The sequence below is a fragment of the Terrapene carolina genome, unplaced genomic scaffold (assembly GCF_002925995.2).
Source record: "Terrapene carolina triunguis isolate 2854851 unplaced genomic scaffold, T_m_triunguis-2.0 Scaffold85, whole genome shotgun sequence".
NCBI lineage: Eukaryota > Metazoa > Chordata > Testudines > Emydidae > Terrapene > Terrapene triunguis.
In genome coordinates this window covers 19895164-19916731 of record NW_020664436.1, presented here as the reverse complement: position 1 = coordinate 19916731, position 21568 = coordinate 19895164, and the positions used below count along the sequence as shown (strand labels likewise).

The 21568-nt window shown below is 39.2% G+C and overlaps 1 protein-coding gene across 1 annotated transcript in view; it reads right to left on the bottom strand.

Moving 5' to 3' along the window:
* The window catches only part of HEATR1 (HEAT repeat containing 1), a 56169-nt gene that overhangs the window by 14371 nt on the left and 20230 nt on the right, over window positions 1-21568 (bottom strand). The window contains exons 17-30 of the mRNA XM_026649664.1: window positions 20971-21168; window positions 19095-19278; window positions 17943-18091; window positions 16027-16219; window positions 15262-15434; window positions 13909-14076; window positions 12363-12605; window positions 11591-11722; window positions 10946-11052; window positions 7705-7848; window positions 6578-6696; window positions 6295-6416; window positions 2910-3038; window positions 1185-1415 (exon numbers count right to left, since the gene is read on the bottom strand). Coding sequence (XP_026505449.1) covers window positions 1185-1415; window positions 2910-3038; window positions 6295-6416; window positions 6578-6696; window positions 7705-7848; window positions 10946-11052; window positions 11591-11722; window positions 12363-12605; window positions 13909-14076; window positions 15262-15434; window positions 16027-16219; window positions 17943-18091; window positions 19095-19278; window positions 20971-21168 — 2292 coding nt within the window. The remainder of the gene's footprint in view (window positions 1-1184; window positions 1416-2909; window positions 3039-6294; window positions 6417-6577; window positions 6697-7704; window positions 7849-10945; window positions 11053-11590; window positions 11723-12362; window positions 12606-13908; window positions 14077-15261; window positions 15435-16026; window positions 16220-17942; window positions 18092-19094; window positions 19279-20970; window positions 21169-21568) is intronic.

Genomic DNA, 21568 nt, shown 5'->3' with positions numbered 1-21568 from the left:
TCAGAATTAACCTCTAAATGCACTAGAAAAGTAGTCAGTAGGAAATTTATTGTATTTGGTGATTTTTGCGCAAAAGAAAAAAAAAAAAACCTCCTCAAAAGCCTAACTTGGTCTTTAAAACAAACAAAGCAAAAAATATGGGCCCAACTGAGCCAAGACTGGAGTACCACATGCATTGCAACCTAGGCAGGGCTGAATTTGGCCCAATAGGTTATGAAATATTACAATAGCTGTGCTATTAACATTGTATGAGATAATTAAAACTGAAAGTTGTAATCTACCTAACTTTTCACCATTAATGCTGTTTGAATAATTTCAGTATGTCACTCAGCCTGGACAAAGAAACTAGATTGATCTATTTCACTTTCTGGATACCCTGCAATAGCAAAGTGCTGTTGTGTTTGGGTTCACAACGTGGTTAGGGACTCTGAATTGAAAAACCTCCATTTATAAAAAAATGTAATCACCTTCTTTAAAAAATTAAAAATAAACACACCCTGAATTTTGAGCCTAAACTATTCTAACAGTCTCCCTTTAACAATTTCCATGAAGATCCTGGCTACACTACAAAAACACATACATTTCTGTGATATAATATGGTTTATTCCTGCCTATGTGGAAGAATAAAATCCACACCAGAGAATCTCATTTCAGTAAGACACACAGGCAAAGAAAAAAAGTTTTAACACATAATTACTTAGACTGTAAGCAATTTGGGGCAGGGACTGCCTTTTTGTTATGTCTGTACAGCACCTAGCACAATGGGTTGCAGTCTATGATTGGGGCTCTTTGGTTTTACTACAATACACATAATAAACATTATCCTCATGTTTTGGCAACAACAGTGCTTACACAGATGGTAATTTTTGTAGGGTAGTCAAGGGCCTTATCTCACAACTGAATGGAATACATGCTAGAGAGACAAGGTGGGTGATGTAATGTCTTTTATTGGACCAACTTCTGTTGGCGAAATAGACAAACTTTCGAGCTTACTCTAAACTCGAAAGGTTCTCTCATTCTCTCACCAACAGAAGATGGTCCAATATAAGATATTATCTCACCCACCTTGTCTCTATAATATCCTGGGACCGATGAGGCTACACCATGACTTACATCGAAAACATGCTGTTATTTTCAGTTTGGACATTTTTACAGTTAAAGAGTTCACCCCCCATGGTTCTGACCTTTTCTCCATTGGTTGCTGCAGTCACCGTTTTGGTCACATGCTGTTCAAACAGGAGCACTAGAAGAACCCAGAGGAATCGTTCCCCTCCCAATGTATCAATCAGCTGAGCCAGGATGGGCAGGCGTCTGTGCTCAGGCACATGAGGCAAGGCATCCACAAACACGTGTATGATTTTAATAACTACCTCCTCCACACTCTGTGCTGCCTCTGGAGAGCCACCTTCTTCAGCCTATAAACAACAGGTTAGGGAGGTCAACAAATTATCCTAAACAGGCACAATCTAATGAGGATTTTATATGCACAGAAAAAGAGGTGGGAATTGTTCTTGTGAGGCACATAAATCAAAGCGAGACCACTGCCAAACATTACAATCACAAGATAAACATCTAAAGGCTTCATCCTGCAAAAATGTAAGGCTTGTTGATATTACAAAAGTCTGCACTGGCATAACTGTGTACAAGCCCCCTTAATGTAGATGTGCTGGACCAGTGCAAAGTGGGGCGAACAAAAGATTAGATGTTTTACAAAGCAATTTTTAGTCATTAAATTTTCTTTGAGTTTTAGGAAAGCATTTTATTAAAATGCTCTCAAGTTGACTGGGATTTTGAAAATTACTCAGCAACAGTCTAAATGTATTCCCATGAAGTCAAAAGGTGATTTTCAAGGGAGCCCAATGCTGAGCACTTTTGAAAATCTCACCCTCAGCATGCATTACAATTCTTTCCTCAAATTTTACACTTTAATAAAAACAATTTTGGTAGGACCTAGAGAATATCAGCTCACTAACAGACCACTATCTGTATGTAATAATTATATATACACACATATGCTTACATAGATTTGTTTTCACATTTGGTAATGGCTCCATTATTCAGTAATTAAAAGTTACTTTTCAAAACGTACTGGAGACTTTCTCTGCATGTCTAAAAGTGACATGCAGAGAAAGTAAAGTGGAGTTTTTCTCTTTTTTGTTTCTTTATGATGTATGAAGGGGGCCTGAAAGGTTTTCCAACCGGAGATTTTCTTCCTACTTGTGTTTACATTAGAAATTCAGATCTCACCCACCACGTTTTTCATGAAAACCCATGGACGACTGGAGTGTGTTAGGGACAATGCTAAGTGAAAGTAGATTCAGGGAAAGTGTTTTTATTAAGTCTTTTTCTAACTCTGTGTTTGTTTTGGGTTGATATTCATTTAGCTCAAATGGCCAGAAATAGTTAGAAGAAAAGAAATGACATTCCCATTCCCATAAATAAGTACTATAGTACATCTGTGATCTCCAGTGAGTCAAACAAAACCAGCAAAGGCCAGATTTGATACTCCTAATATTTCTTTGATAAGTTAGAAAATATTTTTTTAAACATTTCAAGCCACATTCAGTCATACAATCTGATAACATATGGTGTTTTAATCAAACCATTACTAGGCTTTTAAGTATGTCACTGAGACCTGTACACCAAAAACATGCTCCAGACTAGCTATGCAAGTCATCACTTTCATTCCACCTTCTGTAAAATCCATTTCCACTCCCCTGGATAAGGAGGATACTTTTTCAGTAGTACTTTTCATTGGACCTTGGGGCTGGTCATGTCTGTCATAACCAGTAGAAATCTCAAGGAACATGCTATAAATTATTTACTAGTGCCCTAAAAACAAAACAAAAAAAACCCACACCCAAAATACTGTTCAAAGCCTTCTTCAAATGAAAGAAAACAAATCTCACCTGTATAAGAGCAGGAATAACCATCTTCACCGTCTTATTAATTATTTGGAAACTATAAGTATCATCTAGACGCATGACGTTTGCCCCCATGAACGTAAAAATGGGCATGATGTTATGGAGAACTTTGTCCTGAAAAACAAAGCCCCCCAAAAACTCCAGGTTAGTGTTTTCAGTTTTAGATACTAAAGCTACTAATTTCTGTAAGGGTCTGTAGGTGTTTGTGGTTTTGTTCTTCTCCATTCTCCCTCCCCGCCTCTCAATACACTTTAAGGCTTTTTGACCCTTTCTTTATCTGGAATAATATATATTATTTTTAAATAAATAGTACTAAAGTTTACTATAACTGAAAGAAATGAGAGAAAACAATCTTTTATTCACAGAATTCTTTTTTTTTTTTTTTTAAACTGACTAGATTTCAAGTTGACGGTGTCCCTTGAAGTTACAGAGAGCAACTATGCTGAAGGGCATATACACCTCTATCTCGATATAACGCTGTCCTCGGGAGCCAAAAAAATCTTACTGCGTTATATCGAACGTGCTTTGATCCACCGGAGTGCGTAGCCCCCCCAGAGCACTGCTTTACCGCATTATATCCGAATTCGTGTTATATCGGGGTAGAGGTGTAATATTTAAACATCAAAACAAAAATCTAAGTAAAGAAAAGGAATTAAGAGCTAAGTCTGACTAAGTCTGTCGTGCTCTTATATCCAGATAATGCAGTACTGCTGTATGCAAAATCACCTATGAGTAGATTTTCAAAGACATGAATGCCAATGACTCTCAATGGAAGTTGGACACCTAACTGCCCCTCTATCTTTCAAATACCTGCAATACGAAAGATGACACAATGCGAGGTAACGATTGAGCAGCTGCTTTAAATTTTAGTTTTCTGACTTCTTTAGGCTACCTCACAACCACAATGTGAACGAACAAACAAATTCAATTTGAAATTTTTCAGTTTAACATTAGTAGCCTAGTGCTGTGAAAGCTCTAAAGATAACTTCTGACAATTCTTTGAGTACTTCTGGTGGCACCATCTTGCTAAAGCCTCTGTGTCATTGGTTTTATAAGAGCACAATGAAAGGAGGCTGTGAACAGGTTTCCCATCCAGGCTTAGCAAGCAGAATAAATAGGTCATGTTTAGAAAGATCTTTAATATTCCAGGCAAATATTTACTTTATTTAAAAAATGAAAACCAGTCACTGACCCAGTATTAAAGAAGGATGGAAAATTGTTTTCATGTCATATACTGGGTTCCCATAAAGCAATTAAAAACTACCTGTCAAATACATTTCAGTTTAATCATGGGGAGGAGCACTTTATTTTTCAACTTCTCAACTGGTAGACTGAACAACAGGGGAAAAAGTAACAAATATATGCCTTTATATACTGATACACTTTAATATCACTTGTGTAACTTATTTTAACAATGGCTGCATATGCAAATTTCAGCTCACAGAAGAGAACTCCTATTTCAGAAGCAGTTTCAAAGACTTAAAACATTATTAAATAAAATCATTACACTGTCGCATGAGATAAAAACCATTAAGAATATCTTTCACTGTCATATTTGGGCCAGACGCTCCCCTATGCTGCATAGCGTGGAGGGGAGGATCTTTTTATTACTGACCTTGGCACAAAAAGGGGGAATGTGCTAATAAAGTTTGCGGATGACACAAAGCTGGGAGGTATTGCCAATACAGAGAAGGACCGGGATATCATACAGGAAGATCTGGATGACCTTGTAAACTGGAGTAATAGTAATAGGATGAAATTTAATAGTGAAAAGCGCAAGGTCATGCATTTAGGGATTAATAACAAGAATTTTGGTATAAACTGGGGACACATCAGTTGGAAGTAACAGAGGAGAAGAAGGACCTTGGAGTATTGGTTGATCACAGGATGACTATGAGCCACCAATGTGATATGGCCGTTAAAAAAGCTAATGCGGTCTTGGGATGCATCTGGCGAGGTATTTCCAGTAAAGATAAGGAGGTGTTAGTACCGTTATACAAGGCACTGGTGAGACCTCATCTGGAATATTGTGTGCAGTTCTGGTCTCCCACGTTTAAGAAGGATGAATTCAAACTGGAACAGGTACAGAGAAGGGCTACTAGGATGATCCGAGGAATGGAAAACCTGTCTTATGAAAGGACACTCAAAGAGCTTGGCTTGTTTAGCCTAACCAAAAGAAGGCTGAGGGGAGATATGATTGCTCTTATAAATATATCAGAGGGATAAATATCAGGGAGGGAGAGGAATTATTCAAGCTTAGTACCAATGTGGACACAAGAACAAATGGATATAAACTGGACATTAGGAAGTTTAGACTTGAAATTAGACAAAGGTTTCTAATCATTAGAGGAGTGAAGTTCTGGAACAGCCTTCCAAGGGGAGTAGTGGGGGCAAAAGACATATCTGGCTTCAAGACTAAGCTTGATAAGTTTATGGAGGGGATGGTATGATGGGATAGCCTAAATTTTGGCAATTAATTGATCTTTGATTATTAGCAGGTAAATATGCCCAATGGTCTGTGATGGGATGTTAGATGGGGTGGGATCTAAGTTACTACAGAGAATTCTTTCCTGGGTGCTGGCTGGTGGGTCTTGCCCACATGCTCAGGGTTTAACTGATCGCCATATTTGGGGTCGGGAAGGAATTTTCCTCCAGGGCAGACTGGCAGAGTCCCTGGAGGTATTTTCGCCTTCCTCTGCAGCATGGGGCACGGGTCACCTGCTGGAGGATTCTCTGCACCTTGAGGTCTTTAAACCAGTATTTGAGGACTTCAATAACTCAGGCATAGGTTAGGGATTTGTTACAGGAGTGGGTGGGTGAGATTCTGTGGCCTGCGTTGTGCAGGAGGTCAGACTAGACGATCATAATGGTCCCTTCTGACCTTAAAGTCTATGAGAAAAGGAGGTGCAAAAGGCCATGAACACAACAGAAGGGTGGTTTCAGAGTAGCAGCTGTGTTAGTCTGTATCCGCAAAAAGAACAGGAGTACTTGTGGCACCTTAGAGACTAACAAATTTATTAGAGCATAAGCTTTCGTGGGCTAACCTGAGGGGGATAATGTCATGCTGAACCATATTGCCCTTTTGTAATAAGTTTTCCATTCCCCATGGGGTTTTCTGTGGGAGGGATAAGACAACCCTCGATAATTAGTGATTAACAACACCATGACAAAGTATCTTTCTGTTTTTAAATAAAAAATGAGAGTGGGAATCTCTTCAAAAGAATTTAAGGGACATCTAATTTTGTCCCGTTTCTTTCAGTAGCAGTTTTCTCTCCTGAAGTCCTCTATATCTTTAAGCTTTCTGTCTTCCCCTCTCTTAAAATCAGAAACGAACGAGAAGAGTTGTTAATAAACCTCACACACAACTTACAGGGAACATGCCAGCAGCAGTACCAAGCAGTAGCAGCGCGTGGTGATGTGTCTGAGGCATTTCTGATACCCTGACACACTGAACTACCAGCTCCACATTGAATTTCTCTTTATCAAGGATATCTGCAGAGCGGGGGGAAAAAAATCTTGCTTAGTACTTTTTTTAAAAAGAAGATCACCAATGTTAAGAACAAACAGATATACTATTTCAATCCTAAAAAGCAGATAATGTACAAAACCTAGGGAAAGTTTTCGTGCTCAGAACTGGAAGCTGTAATTTTTACCTGACTGGATCCTATTGCCATCTGGGGACAGTTTCTGACAGATGTTTAGCAAACAGCTTAGGATTAGCTGCTTTGTATATTCCATATTTTCATGTTCTGTTGTTGAAGTTTCCAGGCATCTAAAGATTCAGGAGGTAGTCAGGGGTAGGAAGTGGAAGGATGAAAAATAAATTTCAGATAAATTAGTGGCCTAGTCACATCTTAAAAATTCAAACCAGAGATAATGTTAAAACAAAGAGACTTCCATAAAAACATCACTAATCTTACACAGTATGCGGAGAATTTTCCTATTTTATCTCAGATTATTTTACCTCAGAAAATAATCACTGTTGTGCACTGAAATGTCATTTGCACACAATGTCACTGAAAGGAAAAGCTCACTGAATCACCCACTTCCCTTTGAAACATCCATCTTCCCTTGGCTGTAAAAGGTATATTTGAAGGTTTGAAAACTAATCACCAAATCTGTTAAAAGTTTATGTTACAAAATAAAAGGAAATTTAGGGCTTTAATTTTCACAGACTAGGTCCCAAGGAGGCAGACAGGCAATTCAGCTAGGCTCTTCCTGCCAAGATATCACATGTTTGAGTAACCTCTGGCTTTGAGTGCTTCTTAGGGGGATTGGGAGAGGTAAATGTAAAAACCAGTAAACATCTGGAAATGGGGCAAGAGAGGAATAGCAGTAATTTCATTAGACTGCTTTAAAAAGGGCAATATTACTACTTTCTGTAAATCATCCTTTAGCAGCCCTGAATTAGGAACCACAAGGTCAGTGTTGTCACCACCATCATTACCAGCGGAGGTCTGCATGACCATACAGAAAATCAGGATTTAGGGAAACTGTTGCACTCTCAAGCCCCTTAATATAGAAATAAAGCACATGTCTGACAAGCTGTGTATGTTGTACCACTCTCAAAGGCCCACCGTAACATTCAGTGTACAATATTGACAGCAGCCCTGTGTCCTGCTCTCCTGACTAAAGGAGTTAAAAAAAAGGGCGCACCAATATGTTGCTGCCACAATGTTTCGGTATTAGCCCACACTTTAATGTTTTACCTCCCCTATTAGCGAGGAGAGAACAGGTAATGACTGATGTTTCTTATTAATTTTTAATGACGTATCATTACCTGGCCAGCAGATTAAAAAGTGCAGGGACTAGCACCTGAGGACGCTTGACCTTCTTCTTGTGCTGCAGTAATTCCAGGATGAGTGTAACTCTCTGCCAGTTCACACTGCTTATTTCAGGTACTGATTCTGGAACTTGGGGTTTTCTAAAAAGATTATACTCAAGAAAATCAAGATATATTCAAAGAAAACGAACTGAGCACAGTTCGCTGTTAGAAAACAAACCTCTACAACTTGGGTTCAGATTGCAAAGGTTTTGCGTGGCCTTTCAAACAGAAATAGAATCTCAGGATATATCAAAAGAAAAACAGATCCAATTGTGTTAAAAAAAAAAAAAAAAATAAAAAACAGTGTGCCTACTGCACAGACACATACCCAAACACAACCCTATAATCCGAGATGGGTTCCTGCAGCTCAAATCATTTTTCTGTTATTAGTCAGTTGTCTCAATGCTGACCCGCTGGGCATCCAGCTAATGGACAATAGTCTCATTTTAACTACTGGCTGGCTAGGCACTGACTCAACTTGGTCCTGACCAAGAAGGGGAAGAGTATCTTCATGCACTGACTCCCCAACTTAGTAAGGAAGGCTTTAAACCAAGTTCAAAGGGGGTAGGTGACAAAAGCCCACAGATAAATATAAAAGAAGGTAACTTTAGCAGAGAATTAGATTTGGGTGCAGGGGAAGGACATGGACAATTACAGCAGGGTCACAGAAGTGACGAGAGGAAAATCAGTGGGAGAATCTGCTCAGCATTTTAGATGTCTATTCACAAATGCAAGGGGTATGGAGAAAAAACAGGAAGACCTGGAAGCATTCATGCACAAGCTAAATTATGACTTAACTGGCATCACTGAGACACGTTGGGATAACTCTCATGACTGGAACATTGGTACAGAGAGATGTAGCCTGTTCAGGAAGGACAGGCAGGGTAAAAAGGGAGGTGGTGTTGCATAATACATCAAGAATATATACACTTGTTCTAAGGTCCAGAAGAAGGTGGGAGGCAGACCAGCTGAAAGTCTCTGGGTAAAGATAAAAGGGGTTAAAAAAAATAGGAATGACACCATGGTAGGAGTCTACTATAGACCACAAAACTGGAGGATGTGGGGATGAGTCACTTCTAGAGTATCCAAAAACACAAGATCTGGTAGTAATGGGGCACTTTACTCAGACATCTCTTGGAAAAGTAATATGGCAAAACACAAAATTTCCAATAAGTTCCTGGAATGTACTGGGGACAACTTTTTGTTCCAGAAAGCGGAAGCAGTAACCAGAGGGACATCCATTTTAGACTTGATTCTGATGAACAGGGAGGAATTGGTAGCAAATCTGAAGATAGCAGGCAATTTGGTTGAAAGTGATCATGAAATGATGATTTCATGATTCCAAGGAAAAAGAGAGAGAGAGAGAGAGAGAGAGAGAGAGAGAGAGAGAGCAATAAAATGAAAAGACAATGGACTTCAAAACAGAAGACTTAAACAAATTCAGAACTGGCAGATAAGGTTCCCTGGGAAGAAAAATCTAAGGGAAAAAAGAGTTCAGGAGAGCTGGCAGTTTCTCAAGGAGACAATAATAAAGACAACAACTGTAAACTACCCAATGCAAAGAAGAGATAGGAAGACTAGTAAGAGGCCAATATGGCTCCATCAAGCGTTCTTTAATGACCTGAAAATCAAAGAGGAATCCTACAAAAAGTGGAAACATGGACAAATTGCAAAGGAAGAGGACAAAGAATAGCACAAGCAAGTAGGTACAAAATCAGAAAGATTAAGGCACAAAGTGAGTTACACCTAGCAAACGACATAGAAGGCAATAATAGGATCTTCAAAACATTACAAACAAGAGAGAGATGAAGGAAAGTGTAGGTCCTCTACTTGGAGGGGAAGGAGAGCTAATAACAGCTGACATCAAGAAAGCTGAGGTGTTCAATGCCTATTTTCTTTCAGTCTTCACTAAAAAGTGTACGGGTAACCAGATATGCAACACAATTAATATTAACAAGGGGGAAGGAACATAAGCCAAAATAGGGAAAGAACAGGTGAAAAAATATTTAGATAAATTAGATGTATTCAACTTGACAGGGCCAGATGAAATTCATCTAGGGTACTTCAGGAACTACATGATGCAATTTTGGAACTGTTAGCCATTACCTTTGAAAAATCTTGGGGGACAGATGAGGTCCCAGAAGACTGGAGAAATGCAAACACAGTACCTATCTTTAAAAAGGGGAACAAAGAGGACCAAGGGGAATTATAGACCGGTCGGCCTCACTTAGATACCTGGAAAGATACTGGAACAAATTATTAAACAATCTATTAAAAGACTGAGGGGGGACTTGATAGCAGTCTTCAAACATGTTAAGGGCTGTTATAAAGAGGATGCTGATCAACTGTTCTCCATGTCCACTTAAGGTAGCACATGTAGTAATGGACAATCTGCAGTAAGGGAGATTTATTAGGAAAAACTTTCCAACTATAAGGGTAATTAAGCTCTGGAATAGGTTTTTAAGGGAGGTTGTGGAATCCCCGTCATTGGAGGTTTTTAAGAACACTTTAGACAGACACTGGTCATTGATGGTCTAGGTTTACTTGGTTATGCACAGCACAGGAGGCTGGAATTGACTTCTTGAGGTCCCTTCCAGCCTACATTTCTATAAGTTTTCCTCTGACACACACACACTAAGAAGTAATTTAATGAGCAAGACGCTCTGTAAATTAAGTGGGTGAAGGGGTTGTATACAGATGAACAGCGATAGAAAGAGGAGGACTGACTAACTGAACGAAAGTTCTCTCTCCTGAACTTACTTAGTGAGGGTATAAAAATAACATGACTGAAGCTTTTACTTGAAGAAGCTTTTACTTTTGCTTTTTAGTTGAACGGCAAGAAGATTTTGTCAATATCCATTAAAAACCTCACCCATGCACTTTCTTTACATCTATGTTAATAGTAAACACACACAAAAATAAGCTCTGGCCTGACTGTGCACATCAAGTTCAATATATGATTTTAAGGTTGTTGGGTAGGGATAGCTGTCTTCTGTATCAAGCACTCTGTCAGCTCCTTTAAATAATATGGGGCGGCTTTAAACTCTGAAGTCTTTGGGATTTTTCGTCTTCTTTACAGATGTAGTCAAAGAAGTTCCTATGCCTTCTATATATTTTATGACATTCTCTCAACAAGTGGTGTTTTCTAAATGTATATAGACAAAGGCTGTAACTTCTACATCTCTATTCCCATTACCTCTGCTGCTGTATTTTCTGTCTCCTAGTTTGCTGAACGGTAGCCAGAGCTTTGGCTTTCTCAGGAGGGTCCAGCTCTACACTAATCTGCTCAGCATCAACTGAAATCTAGAGCAAAAAATAAAATAAAATATTAAGTACATATGAGCAACAAACATCTATCCACCCACCCAAGTATTTATCTGGCCTTGATCATGGTAATAGCTCCGAATGCCTGTCCTAACTGCATTTCTTATGTCAATCAGAATGCAAGAACAGTTTTCATCTATGTATTACAACAAACAAATTACTATTAAAGCAACAGTTACTCTCAATGTATTTGGAGAAACACTTTTTGATTTTAGACAAAACTACTTTTTTCATACAGAAAATAAAAATGAAGCTGAGTGGAATGTTCCTCCTTCCTCTGAAGTTCATTATTACAACATAATGAATACATACAGATGTGATACTTATCTTTTAGGAATACTATTTTAATGCATCTTTAATGCATATTAAATTGCATTTTAATGTGGTTTATATGGCTTCTGATGACTATCATGTTAAGAATTCCATAAGCAATCAATATAATTATTGATTGCAATTTAACCTGAAATATCTTAACAATTTTGAATAGATTCCCAAGTCCTAACAGGCTGCAACTTACCCCTTTAAAAACACTGCTAATTGCCTGGGCACAAAGTGGGTTTTTGCAATTTAACAGTAAATCAAACAGAATTCTCAATAGCTTCTGTTGCACCTTCCCATCTGGCACTGCGGCAAAGAATGGTTTAGTGATCTGCAATGTTAAAAAATAAATAAATATTTAACAAAGCCAAAAACAGGTACACTTTTTAATGACAAAAATGTGAAACATGGGAAAATCTAAATTATTTTTACATCTGTATACATAATGATTTACATACATACACACAAATGCGTCAGTCACATTTATGTACACATTGTCCCACTTTTGTGACTGTAATACAATATTTGAAAGAAACAATTGATTTCTATTCCAAGCAAAGATATTTCTCACTTATCTTATTACTATTTCTTGACATTACATATTTTCTTTTTGTTTCTTGAAAAACCAAAAAATTTGAGGTAAAGCTGCTGCAGTAGCTGGTGAAAAGTAAATAAAATGGAGCAGCAGCAGCAGCAGCAACCCTGGCTACTTACCTTATTAAAAGCAAAAAAATAAAAAGGGAAAAAACACTTACTTTTCAACATTTTAAAGACAGAGCTTTGAGGTATCCGTTTGGAAAACACTTCAAAAGAGCTACATGGATCTGGGAAACTGGTATGTAAGAGTTACAATCAGAATTTAGGGCCTTCTAACTTTGAAAGAGTCCTTTTAAATTCACTCATCAACACTCACATCTGCTATCTGAATTAAAAAAAAAATATGAAAAAAAACTTTGTTCAGAAACACCTACCTGCCCAAGTGCTGTGATCTGGAAAGTTGGAATTCCTTTGTAAAGCTCCTTTGCAATGTGCAGACTTCTGATGAACAAATCCAGACTCTGCTGATCCTTGCATAAGAGGGCAGCTGAACGTTCACTGTATTTCCCCAGGATGAGATGCAGAAGAACAACTTCATCTTTCAATACTGTCTCAGGTTCCTTTAGCACTTTCTCCAGCAATCTATCTATTGCAGGCAACAGGTGAGACAGTATCATCTACAAGTGAAGAACATTTATAAGAGGTTGTTTTTTTTTTTTTAAATCAACTGTTGCTTTAACAAACTTTCAGAAGAGCAGTTTCATTTTTAGTGCAATATCAATCACTGACATCACACTGTGCGTTATGTAAGTATAATAAAAAGTGTCAGGGCATGTCCTTACCTCTAGGATGCGCCTTCCATGGTGAACTTGGCATTGCAGGGGACTTTGCCCATTAATACCCCTCCAGTAACAGAGGGAAAAGGAAGGGAGGTAAAGACAGCTGGGGGACGGGGCTGTTAGAGGGTTATAGATTGTTGTAATAAGCTATATATCCAATGTCTAGCAAAGTTATGAATGAGTTATGCTAGACACTAAAAATCTTGGACTGAACAGAAAGACTGGATTTATGCAGTATTGTTGTAGCTGTGTTGGTCCCAGGATATTAGGTGGGTGAGGTAATAGCGTCTGTTGGTGCAAGAGAGAGGCTTTTGAGCTTACAGATAGCTCTTCTTCTTACGGACCTGAAGAAGAGCTCTGTGTAAACTTGAAATAAAAGACTTACTTCACCCACCTCATCTCTCTAATATCCTGGGAGTGACATGGATACAACACCACGGCATAAATCTATGCTTGGTTTTTCAGAGTAGTTATGATTACTACAGCTCTGACAAACCCTAAGTTTCTGGCAACAATGGCAATCATTCAGTATGCCATTCACAATCCTTTTAAATATGATAACCTGTTATACTGTATTAAAGCTCACATCATATCTATCGCCATCCATGGTTTTAACGCAATGAACTAATGCATTCTGCAGCAGAACAGAGAAGGGAATTCTGAACATACTGCTTAAAAGGGAGTTAAATACACACAAAATAAATCTAATTTTAAAATACTGAACATGCACAGCACATTTGTTATTACATTATAGCTCTCGGTGAAATCTTTCTAGAAAAATGTTCTTGAGACCTTGTTCCAGAGTCAGCAGGACTTTAAATTTGCCTAAGGACTCTGGTGCAGTGTCCTACAATAGAAAAAAGTTCATGGCTGGGGCATGGAAATGTTTGTGATAATCTTTGAGTTATATTTTGCAGATGTGTAACCTTTGCATAGCAAGTTACCTAAAGTATCATCCGAATGTCTACCAAAAGTACTATAAAATTAATCGGCAGTAACTCAAAGTTACTCTTGCTAAATAAAGCTGCATCTTTTGAGTTCTCTACATTTCTAGACACTTCCATCATTAAAACAAAAAAACCCAACAAACCTTACATCCTATCCATAAAATAAATTTAGAAACCAGAAAGCCCATACGCACCTCACCGTTGACCTGCTGAAGAATCTTCATCAAGCTTCTTGCAACATATGATGGACAACCAGGGGCTTGTACACAACTGAGTATGTGTTCCAAAGCTTCTAACAGCTTCTTCTGCTGGGATTTCTGTTTACTTTGTGTCTGCAGCTCCTCAAACAAGCTTCCCAAACTCTAGATGATTTACAAAAAAAAAAAAAGTGTGAAAAACAAGTCCTTGACACAGAAGTTAAGGGCCCCAGAAAGCTGTAATATTTAAAAGTGAATGCAATGTGAGGCAGATGTGAGTAAATGTAATATATTATTCATTTTTAAGTCCTTCTTAAGTTAGTTTGATTTTTCTCTTTCAGTCAGAAATAAACACCATCTTACATGACAGGTATATGAACATTCCACATACAAATAATTTGTGTACTGTACAAATAGAAGCTTTTATGAATCTATTGCTCTATACAAAATCTGGCTGGTTCAGAGGACATTAGCAAAACAGCCCATTCACTGCTTGAAAGAATAATGTAGAATCAATATGCGTTTTTTAAATTGTTGGGATTGCTTTTCTCTGCAATCCTTCTCATCCGTGGGGCTAACTGTGGGAAGAGGCTTCAATGTCTACTTTTCCCTTTACAAGCTTCTCTCCGGGGAAAAACAGACAAGTTCCTGGGCCTTATTCCTCCAAGCAAGAGCAACCTCTGGAGAAGGGGAACAGTCTTTGGAGAAGGGGGTGGGTGGCTTGTGGCCTGTCTTTCCTCCCCAACGGCCCAGCAGAAATTGCCTGGGATTCCAGGGGAAAAATAACACCCAACTTTTTCCATAATGCTAACTTTCTCAACAATAGCCTCGCTGCCCTGCCTTCCACATCTAGTTTTATTAGTAATTATTATCCATGAAAATGTGGCTATTTATTCAACAGAGGATCTCTTAAAAAAAATCTTAAAAGTTAATTTGTATTTCAAAACATCCTATCTGCAAATTACATAATTCTGTTATAGACACACATGCAGACTTTCAAGTCGCATTTAATTTTTCACTATATGAATAGTGGCTTAAACAAATTTATTCAGTCCTCAAGTATTTAAGTGAGCTCCACTGTAATTTCTTTTGCATTCTGGTTTTCCTGGCAAATATTCTGATACTTCCTTCCCCACCCCGAGACGTTCCACTTTCTCAAATGCCATTATGGCCCCTTTCCTTCCCACTCAAGAAAGCAGAGTGAGTGGTCTCCTAAACCAATAGGGGTGGGAGAGAATAGACAAGCACCTTGTCTGTAACATGATCTCTACTAACCAATAGAGAAGTTGGAATTCCAAATAGGTCCCTGAAAATTTATTTCATTCACATGCACCTCAACAAAAATCTTACCTGGGTCACGTAGATGGGATCAGTTATGATCTCCTCTGCTTTTTGTACCAGACTATGAAGAATGGGATGAAATGGAGACTCCTTTATCCCACTCAGGGAATGAAGACAATTAAGAGCAGCCCTTCGCACTTCACTCACGGGACTCCCCAAGTTAATCAGCAAAGATATTACCACTAAAAAATGAAAATGGAAAAAAAATTGTTTAAAGTGAGCATTCTTAGAATTCTTACATTATCATCTACAGCAGCACCAACAGATTCCTTTGTATTTAAAGGGTCTGCTCTTTTCCTTAAAAATCTTGAGGGATATACAGTAACTATTTTTAATATGAGCCATGTGGAAATCTGGCCATAAATTTCAGCACCAAGATGCTTATATTTTTGTATTTGTTTAAAAATGAAGGACTTAAGTTTTACTACTAAAGCCTATATAGCATCCTTTTCTTGTTTAAAATTTGTTACGCTCTACATAAAAACACGGTGTGATTTCTCAGACATAAATTTCAAAAGCATGTGGTTATTTGACAATTGCATGCACAAGTGTTACCTACCAAAACAACTCTGTTAATGTTTTGTCTTTGTCAAATCATAACCATAGGAAATTCAGATGTATGGTTTCAACAAGAAATGTAGCATTCATAATGCAGACAGAAATAACATATGACAAGAAAATGAATGTTTAACACTTGTTCTAGAGCACAGATATTACTTTTTATTAACATGTGACTAAACCTTAGCAAGCCAGAAGTATACGGTTTCCCAGTACCTGGGGAGGAGGCTGATACCAGCTGTTTCTTCTTTTGGGCAGCCTGTGATGTAAGCATTGCACACCCTATATACAAAGCTTGAGTCTGTAGCATCGCATTCACTGTGTAGTTTAGCTGATTTGAGAGGTTATAGTTATAGGTCCATAAAACTGAAAGGAATTTGAACAGATCCTCTGAATCTTCTAAATGTACCTTTAAAATAAAAAGTTAAATATATTTGTTACTCCTTTGCATAAAAGAACGTAAAGGTGCACAGGACAAAGTCCTTTTTCTCTTGCTATTATAGCTTGAAAAGGTATTTACAGAAACACCCATTTCATTTAGATTGAGACTAAAAGTGTTGGGCATAATATAAAGCCAACATCTTGTTTGAGGACTCTGTCCTCTTTTGGGGCAGCCGTTAACCCCTTGCTGCATGCAGCATTCTTTATGCCATCCAGAGAGCTGTCTATAATTTTACTTCAACTGAAGACTCCAAGGGTCAAGTCTTCCCCCCATCGCCCCTTTTTCTTTCAGAGACTATGGAATTCAATGTCATTTGACACAAGGATTTCTGAAGCTCTTGTACTTTTAATACAAACTGGAACCTTATCTTTTCAGTTTGATTTGTGGTTGTCATTTAATGATCTGTTCTAACTTATAATTATTATTTAATACTAGCATTGTGGTGCCCAAAGCCCCAATTAGCGCAGTGGGGCCTCAAACCTAAGTGTTGTACAAACACAGCCCCTACCCCAAACAGCTGTTTTGAGAGTAAAGTACTGAAAGACACTTTGGCACCATCCTCAGGGGTGCAACCAGAATTCTACTAAGGAGGGAGACTAGGTTACCTGCTAAGTAGCAGAGGTCACTACAAAAGATGTATGTGGAGGTAGGGGGCCCTGGGGAAGCTGAGTCCCAGTGGAAAAGAGGAGCTGGGCAGGGGGAAGCCCTGGTAGGGAGCAGAAGGGAGCTGGGCAGAAGATAGGGCCAACTGAGGAAATGGGGGAGGCCAGGGGATCAGGCAATGACCCCCCACAGAGCCTGTCTCATCACCACCTCTCCACTACCTGTGCCTGGCTCCTGATCCTCATGGGGGGCTCCACTGTTTGGGCGGCCACATACCTGGTTCCACCCAGTCCTGGCTATAATATCCTGGGCTCCTTCCATGCGGACTGGCCACTGAGCACACCCTGTCTGGGCCTGGCACCTGCTGGCTCATAGGACGCTCTGCAGCCAGGGAGGAACAGGGGCTGCCTGGCCCAAGAGATTTGCTCCCTGCAGCCAGGCCCCGGCACCCCACTCACACCCTGCAGATAGGCCCCCAGGTCATTTCCCCCCTGAACACACTACATGATTCTTACCATGTTATATGGTAAACCAAACAGCTAACATAACCCATGAAATCTAGTTAGCTAGCTATACAACTGGACATAGTTAAGCACATCTACTTTTCTCTGTTTGAAGCAGGTCTGCCTTGCAGCGTTAAACATTTCTCCATTCAGGCAATCATAATCGCTATAAAAAACACTGTCCATATCATGAAATCTTCTGTAAAAAGACCTTGAGACCAAATTTTAAACCATTATAGATGTTCATTAAATGCTTTCTACTGTATATCAATGAAGACTAGTGCACAAAAAGCTATGTTAAATGACCTGAATTGCGCTATACAATATTTACTCTTAGATCATATTTAGAAATAGTAATGGACTTCTGGCAACCCACAACCAAACCTTTTTCAGAAATGCATTGCTTAGTGCTTAAACAGTCTTCCATTCTCACTCAGATGTTACCATGAAGCAAATAAATATTTAAGCAGGATCCCTTGGAACTGTTCTCAGCTTTCTTTAAAAATTATGTAGTGGTTCAAAACAAGTTAAGAAACAATTCAGAATATTCATTAAGAACAAAAACACACACACAAAAAAAATACCTTGAACAAAAGACTCAGCAGCGCTCTGAACTGAAGAGCATCAGCTCCTTCACTGGCTCCACTGACAAGGACGTCAAACAGCCCCAACAACAGGTGTAAATACTCTCTGCTGTTTTCATTCAAACTTTCAGGATTCCACCAGGTTTCATCTATGGGCACGAGCAGGGTGGAGAAAGACAAAAACCCCATCATTATTTGTATAAAGCACCTTCACGGTATGTCCACCCTGTGAAAAAGGATCCAAGGCATGGCCATGGCCATGCCAGGTCAGCTGACTCAGGCTTGAGGGGCAGTAAAATTGCAGTGTTAACATTTGGGCTTAGGCTGGAGCCTGGGCTCCCAGAGCCTCCCCCTTTGCATGGTCTCAAAGCCTGGGCTCCAGCTGAAAGCCCGATTGAGAACCACTGGTGTAGACTAACTAGGGCTGCCGTTTGTTCAGGGAAAGCCCCTGGCAGGCCAGGCCGGTCTGTTTACCTGCTGTGTCCGCAGGTTAGGCCGATTGCGGTTCCCACTGGCCGCGGTTCGCTGCTCCAGGCCAATGGGGGCTGCGGGAAGTGGCGGCCAGCACATCCCTCAGCCCGCGCCGCTTCCAGCGGCCCCCATTGGCCTGGAGCAGCAAACTGCGGCCAGTGGGAGCCGCGATTGGCCGAACCTGCGGACGCGGCAGGTAAATAAACTGGCCCGGCCTGCCAGGGGTTTTCCCTGAACAAGCGGCGGCCCTAGTTTGAGAATCATAGCTCAGTGGTTTGAACATTGGCCTGCTAAACCCAGGGTTGTGAGTTCAATCCTTGAGGGGGGCCACTTAGGGATCTGGAGCAAAATCAGTACTTGGTCCTGCTAGTGAAGGCAGGGGGCTGGACTCGATGACCTTTTAGGGTCCCTTCCAGTTCTATGAGATAGGTATATCTCCATATATTAACCACTGGTCTACACTGCAATTTTATAGCTCTGCAGCCAAGCCAGCAGCGTAGCCATACCCCTGAAACGATCCCCCCCAACAACTTTGCAGCTCAAGAATCTAAGAAATGTGGCTGTTTTCAAGTCTAGAGAAAGGAAATTTAAAGGGGGGGGGGGGAAAAACGCAGGACATAATTTTTTCTTCCTTACTTCACATGGTCTGTGAAGGTTCGCGGTTTGAGTACTGAAGCTTACCTTTCAGAAAGGATACGGGAGGCTTCAGGCCACTAACAAAGCTTTTCAACAGAAGCATGAGCATGGCTGAATCTTCTACATCAACAGCCTGACCACTGTTGAGCTTTTCTATGTATTTATTCAACAACTCAACTGACACCAAGCCCCCAGGCATTGACTCGATAGGCCATTTTGCAGGAACCGCCTGAGAATGAAAACGTAACTTATATGCACACCCACACAACTCTATAGGTTATTACAAAATTCCTTCCTACCTGTGTGTACCTGTCCTTATTTTCATGATCATACTTACTGTAGCACTTATGCATAGCACTTGATATTATCAGACCACTACAGAAATTAACTAATTAGAGTAGGGAAAGAGCAAGCAGGCTTTTGCATTTGGAGCCACAATTCCCTGTTCCATACTACAAAATCAGCCAGAAGTTACATTAAAATAGCAGCAAGTGCCATCAAAATGAATTCTATTGATAACAGAGTCTCTTCTGCAATTCTAATACCATTTCCAAGAACACACAAATAAAATTTGGGATCCTGTCTTAAGCAGTTGCCTGTAACTAAATGTCTTCAGGGAAATAAAATAAAGTACCAAAAGGTACAACACTTTACAAAAAAAGGGAAAAAAATTCCTTCCTAACTCCAGCAGGTAATCAGCTAATGGCTACCAATGAGGAATGCTGAAAGCCTGAACTGACCCGATCACCTGGCTATCCAAACAAGGGACTGCTGCTGACTGCAGAGTTAAAACGCCAGCAAATTACAAAAGAATAAAAAGTCACAAGATTATTTTCTCTATGTGACGTTTACTAGTACTTCGTTTTCCAATGGCAGACTTCATGTCTGTTAAAAGGAGTATCGCCACAAAAAATATCTGGCTGAAAAATCTGTACCTTCTATTGTATTATTACTACCGTTACAAGCAGTACACAAAATAATACTAATAAAAAGAACAAATTTCTCCAGTTTTTTAGAAGTTTGTTATGTGCAATTAATAGCATTTATATACAGTTTCACTATACACTCAGGCAATTTCCTCCGAATACTCATATACACAACAAACTTTATGTACTTGAGTAGACACATTGAGTTCAATGGGACTTACTCATGTGTGGAATGTAACACACACGCATGAGTGTTTGTGAGATCAGGGCCAACTGTCCCTTCTTGTGTGGGAGAGAGGAAAAAAACGCTTTTTAAAAGAATAGGAAAATGTGATTTAGAAAACCAAAACATTGACACAGGAGACTCAGAAGCAGGTGAGGGATTAAAATTACTTTTATTTCTTCGTCTTTTTGCAACTGACTAGATTTCAAGTTGACAGTGTCCCTTGAATGCTATTAATTGCCTTGCTCTCTTCCCAAGGAATAGGGCTCTCATTTGTTAAAAATGACCAGCTTTATTTTCTAAACAAATAGATTTTATGGCTTCCTTTCCTCATTAATTGCCTTTATTTTCAGGAAAAACTTTTTATATACTGTTTTGGATGCTTATTTTGGATTACAGTTAAATAAGACCCTACAGGTATGTCTGTGCTCAATTATTTAAACTTTTCTTCCTTCCACAAGATGACAGACAACTAATATTGGTAATTCAAACTTTGATTTTCTATCTTTTAGAAAGAGTTTATAGCATAGTAACAATCATTGTAAAACACAATTCCTTAACTCTATTTGTGCATTCACTTCAATGACTAAAAAAAAAACTTAGAAGTCTTAATACTAGCCTTAAGAAAATGCTGACAAGTGTATTTTTTTTAAAGGAACAGAGACAAGATTTTTCTGTCCATCCCAAGGTTGCTGATCTTGCTACTCCACTTATGAAAAAGACCTTACCCTCACAAAAAAGAGTATCATCTACAAAATTACTTAATTCTTACCTCTGCAGAATGACTGCCTTCGAGTTTTCTTATTTTTCCCTCCAGAAGACTGAAGATTCTGAGAGCCAATGACCAATAACTTTCTTCCATTTGCGATTTACAGCAGCACTGGACAAGCACAAAGCTGATTACGTGAGCAGTTACTTTCTGCCTCACGCTGTCAGATTCATTTTCAGCTACATGTATCAGACCTTCCACCTATTAAAAAAAAAAACCACCAAAAACCCACAACAGCATAAGAGACGTCACAATATGTTCTTTTTATGTCCTTGCTCCAGCAATGTCACAGCACAGGCAGCAGAAGTTCTAAGCTTTCCTATACTTCCTTATCAACGTACCTTAATTATGACCTGATATTAACCCCTCTATTGGTGAGAGGATAGAGTTCAGTTTCTATGGCCAATTCAGTCATTGGCCTCTCCTCCAACAAGGGTACCAATCAATACAGAAAATATCATTGCAATAGGCAATGTGAACATTTTTCCATGGACATCTGTCTGTCCAAACTGGGCAGAGACCTCCAAACTCATTACATATTTGTTCTCTGATTGGCAAATTGTTTGGGGGAACATAATGCCCACAAAATAGTTTTGCTATG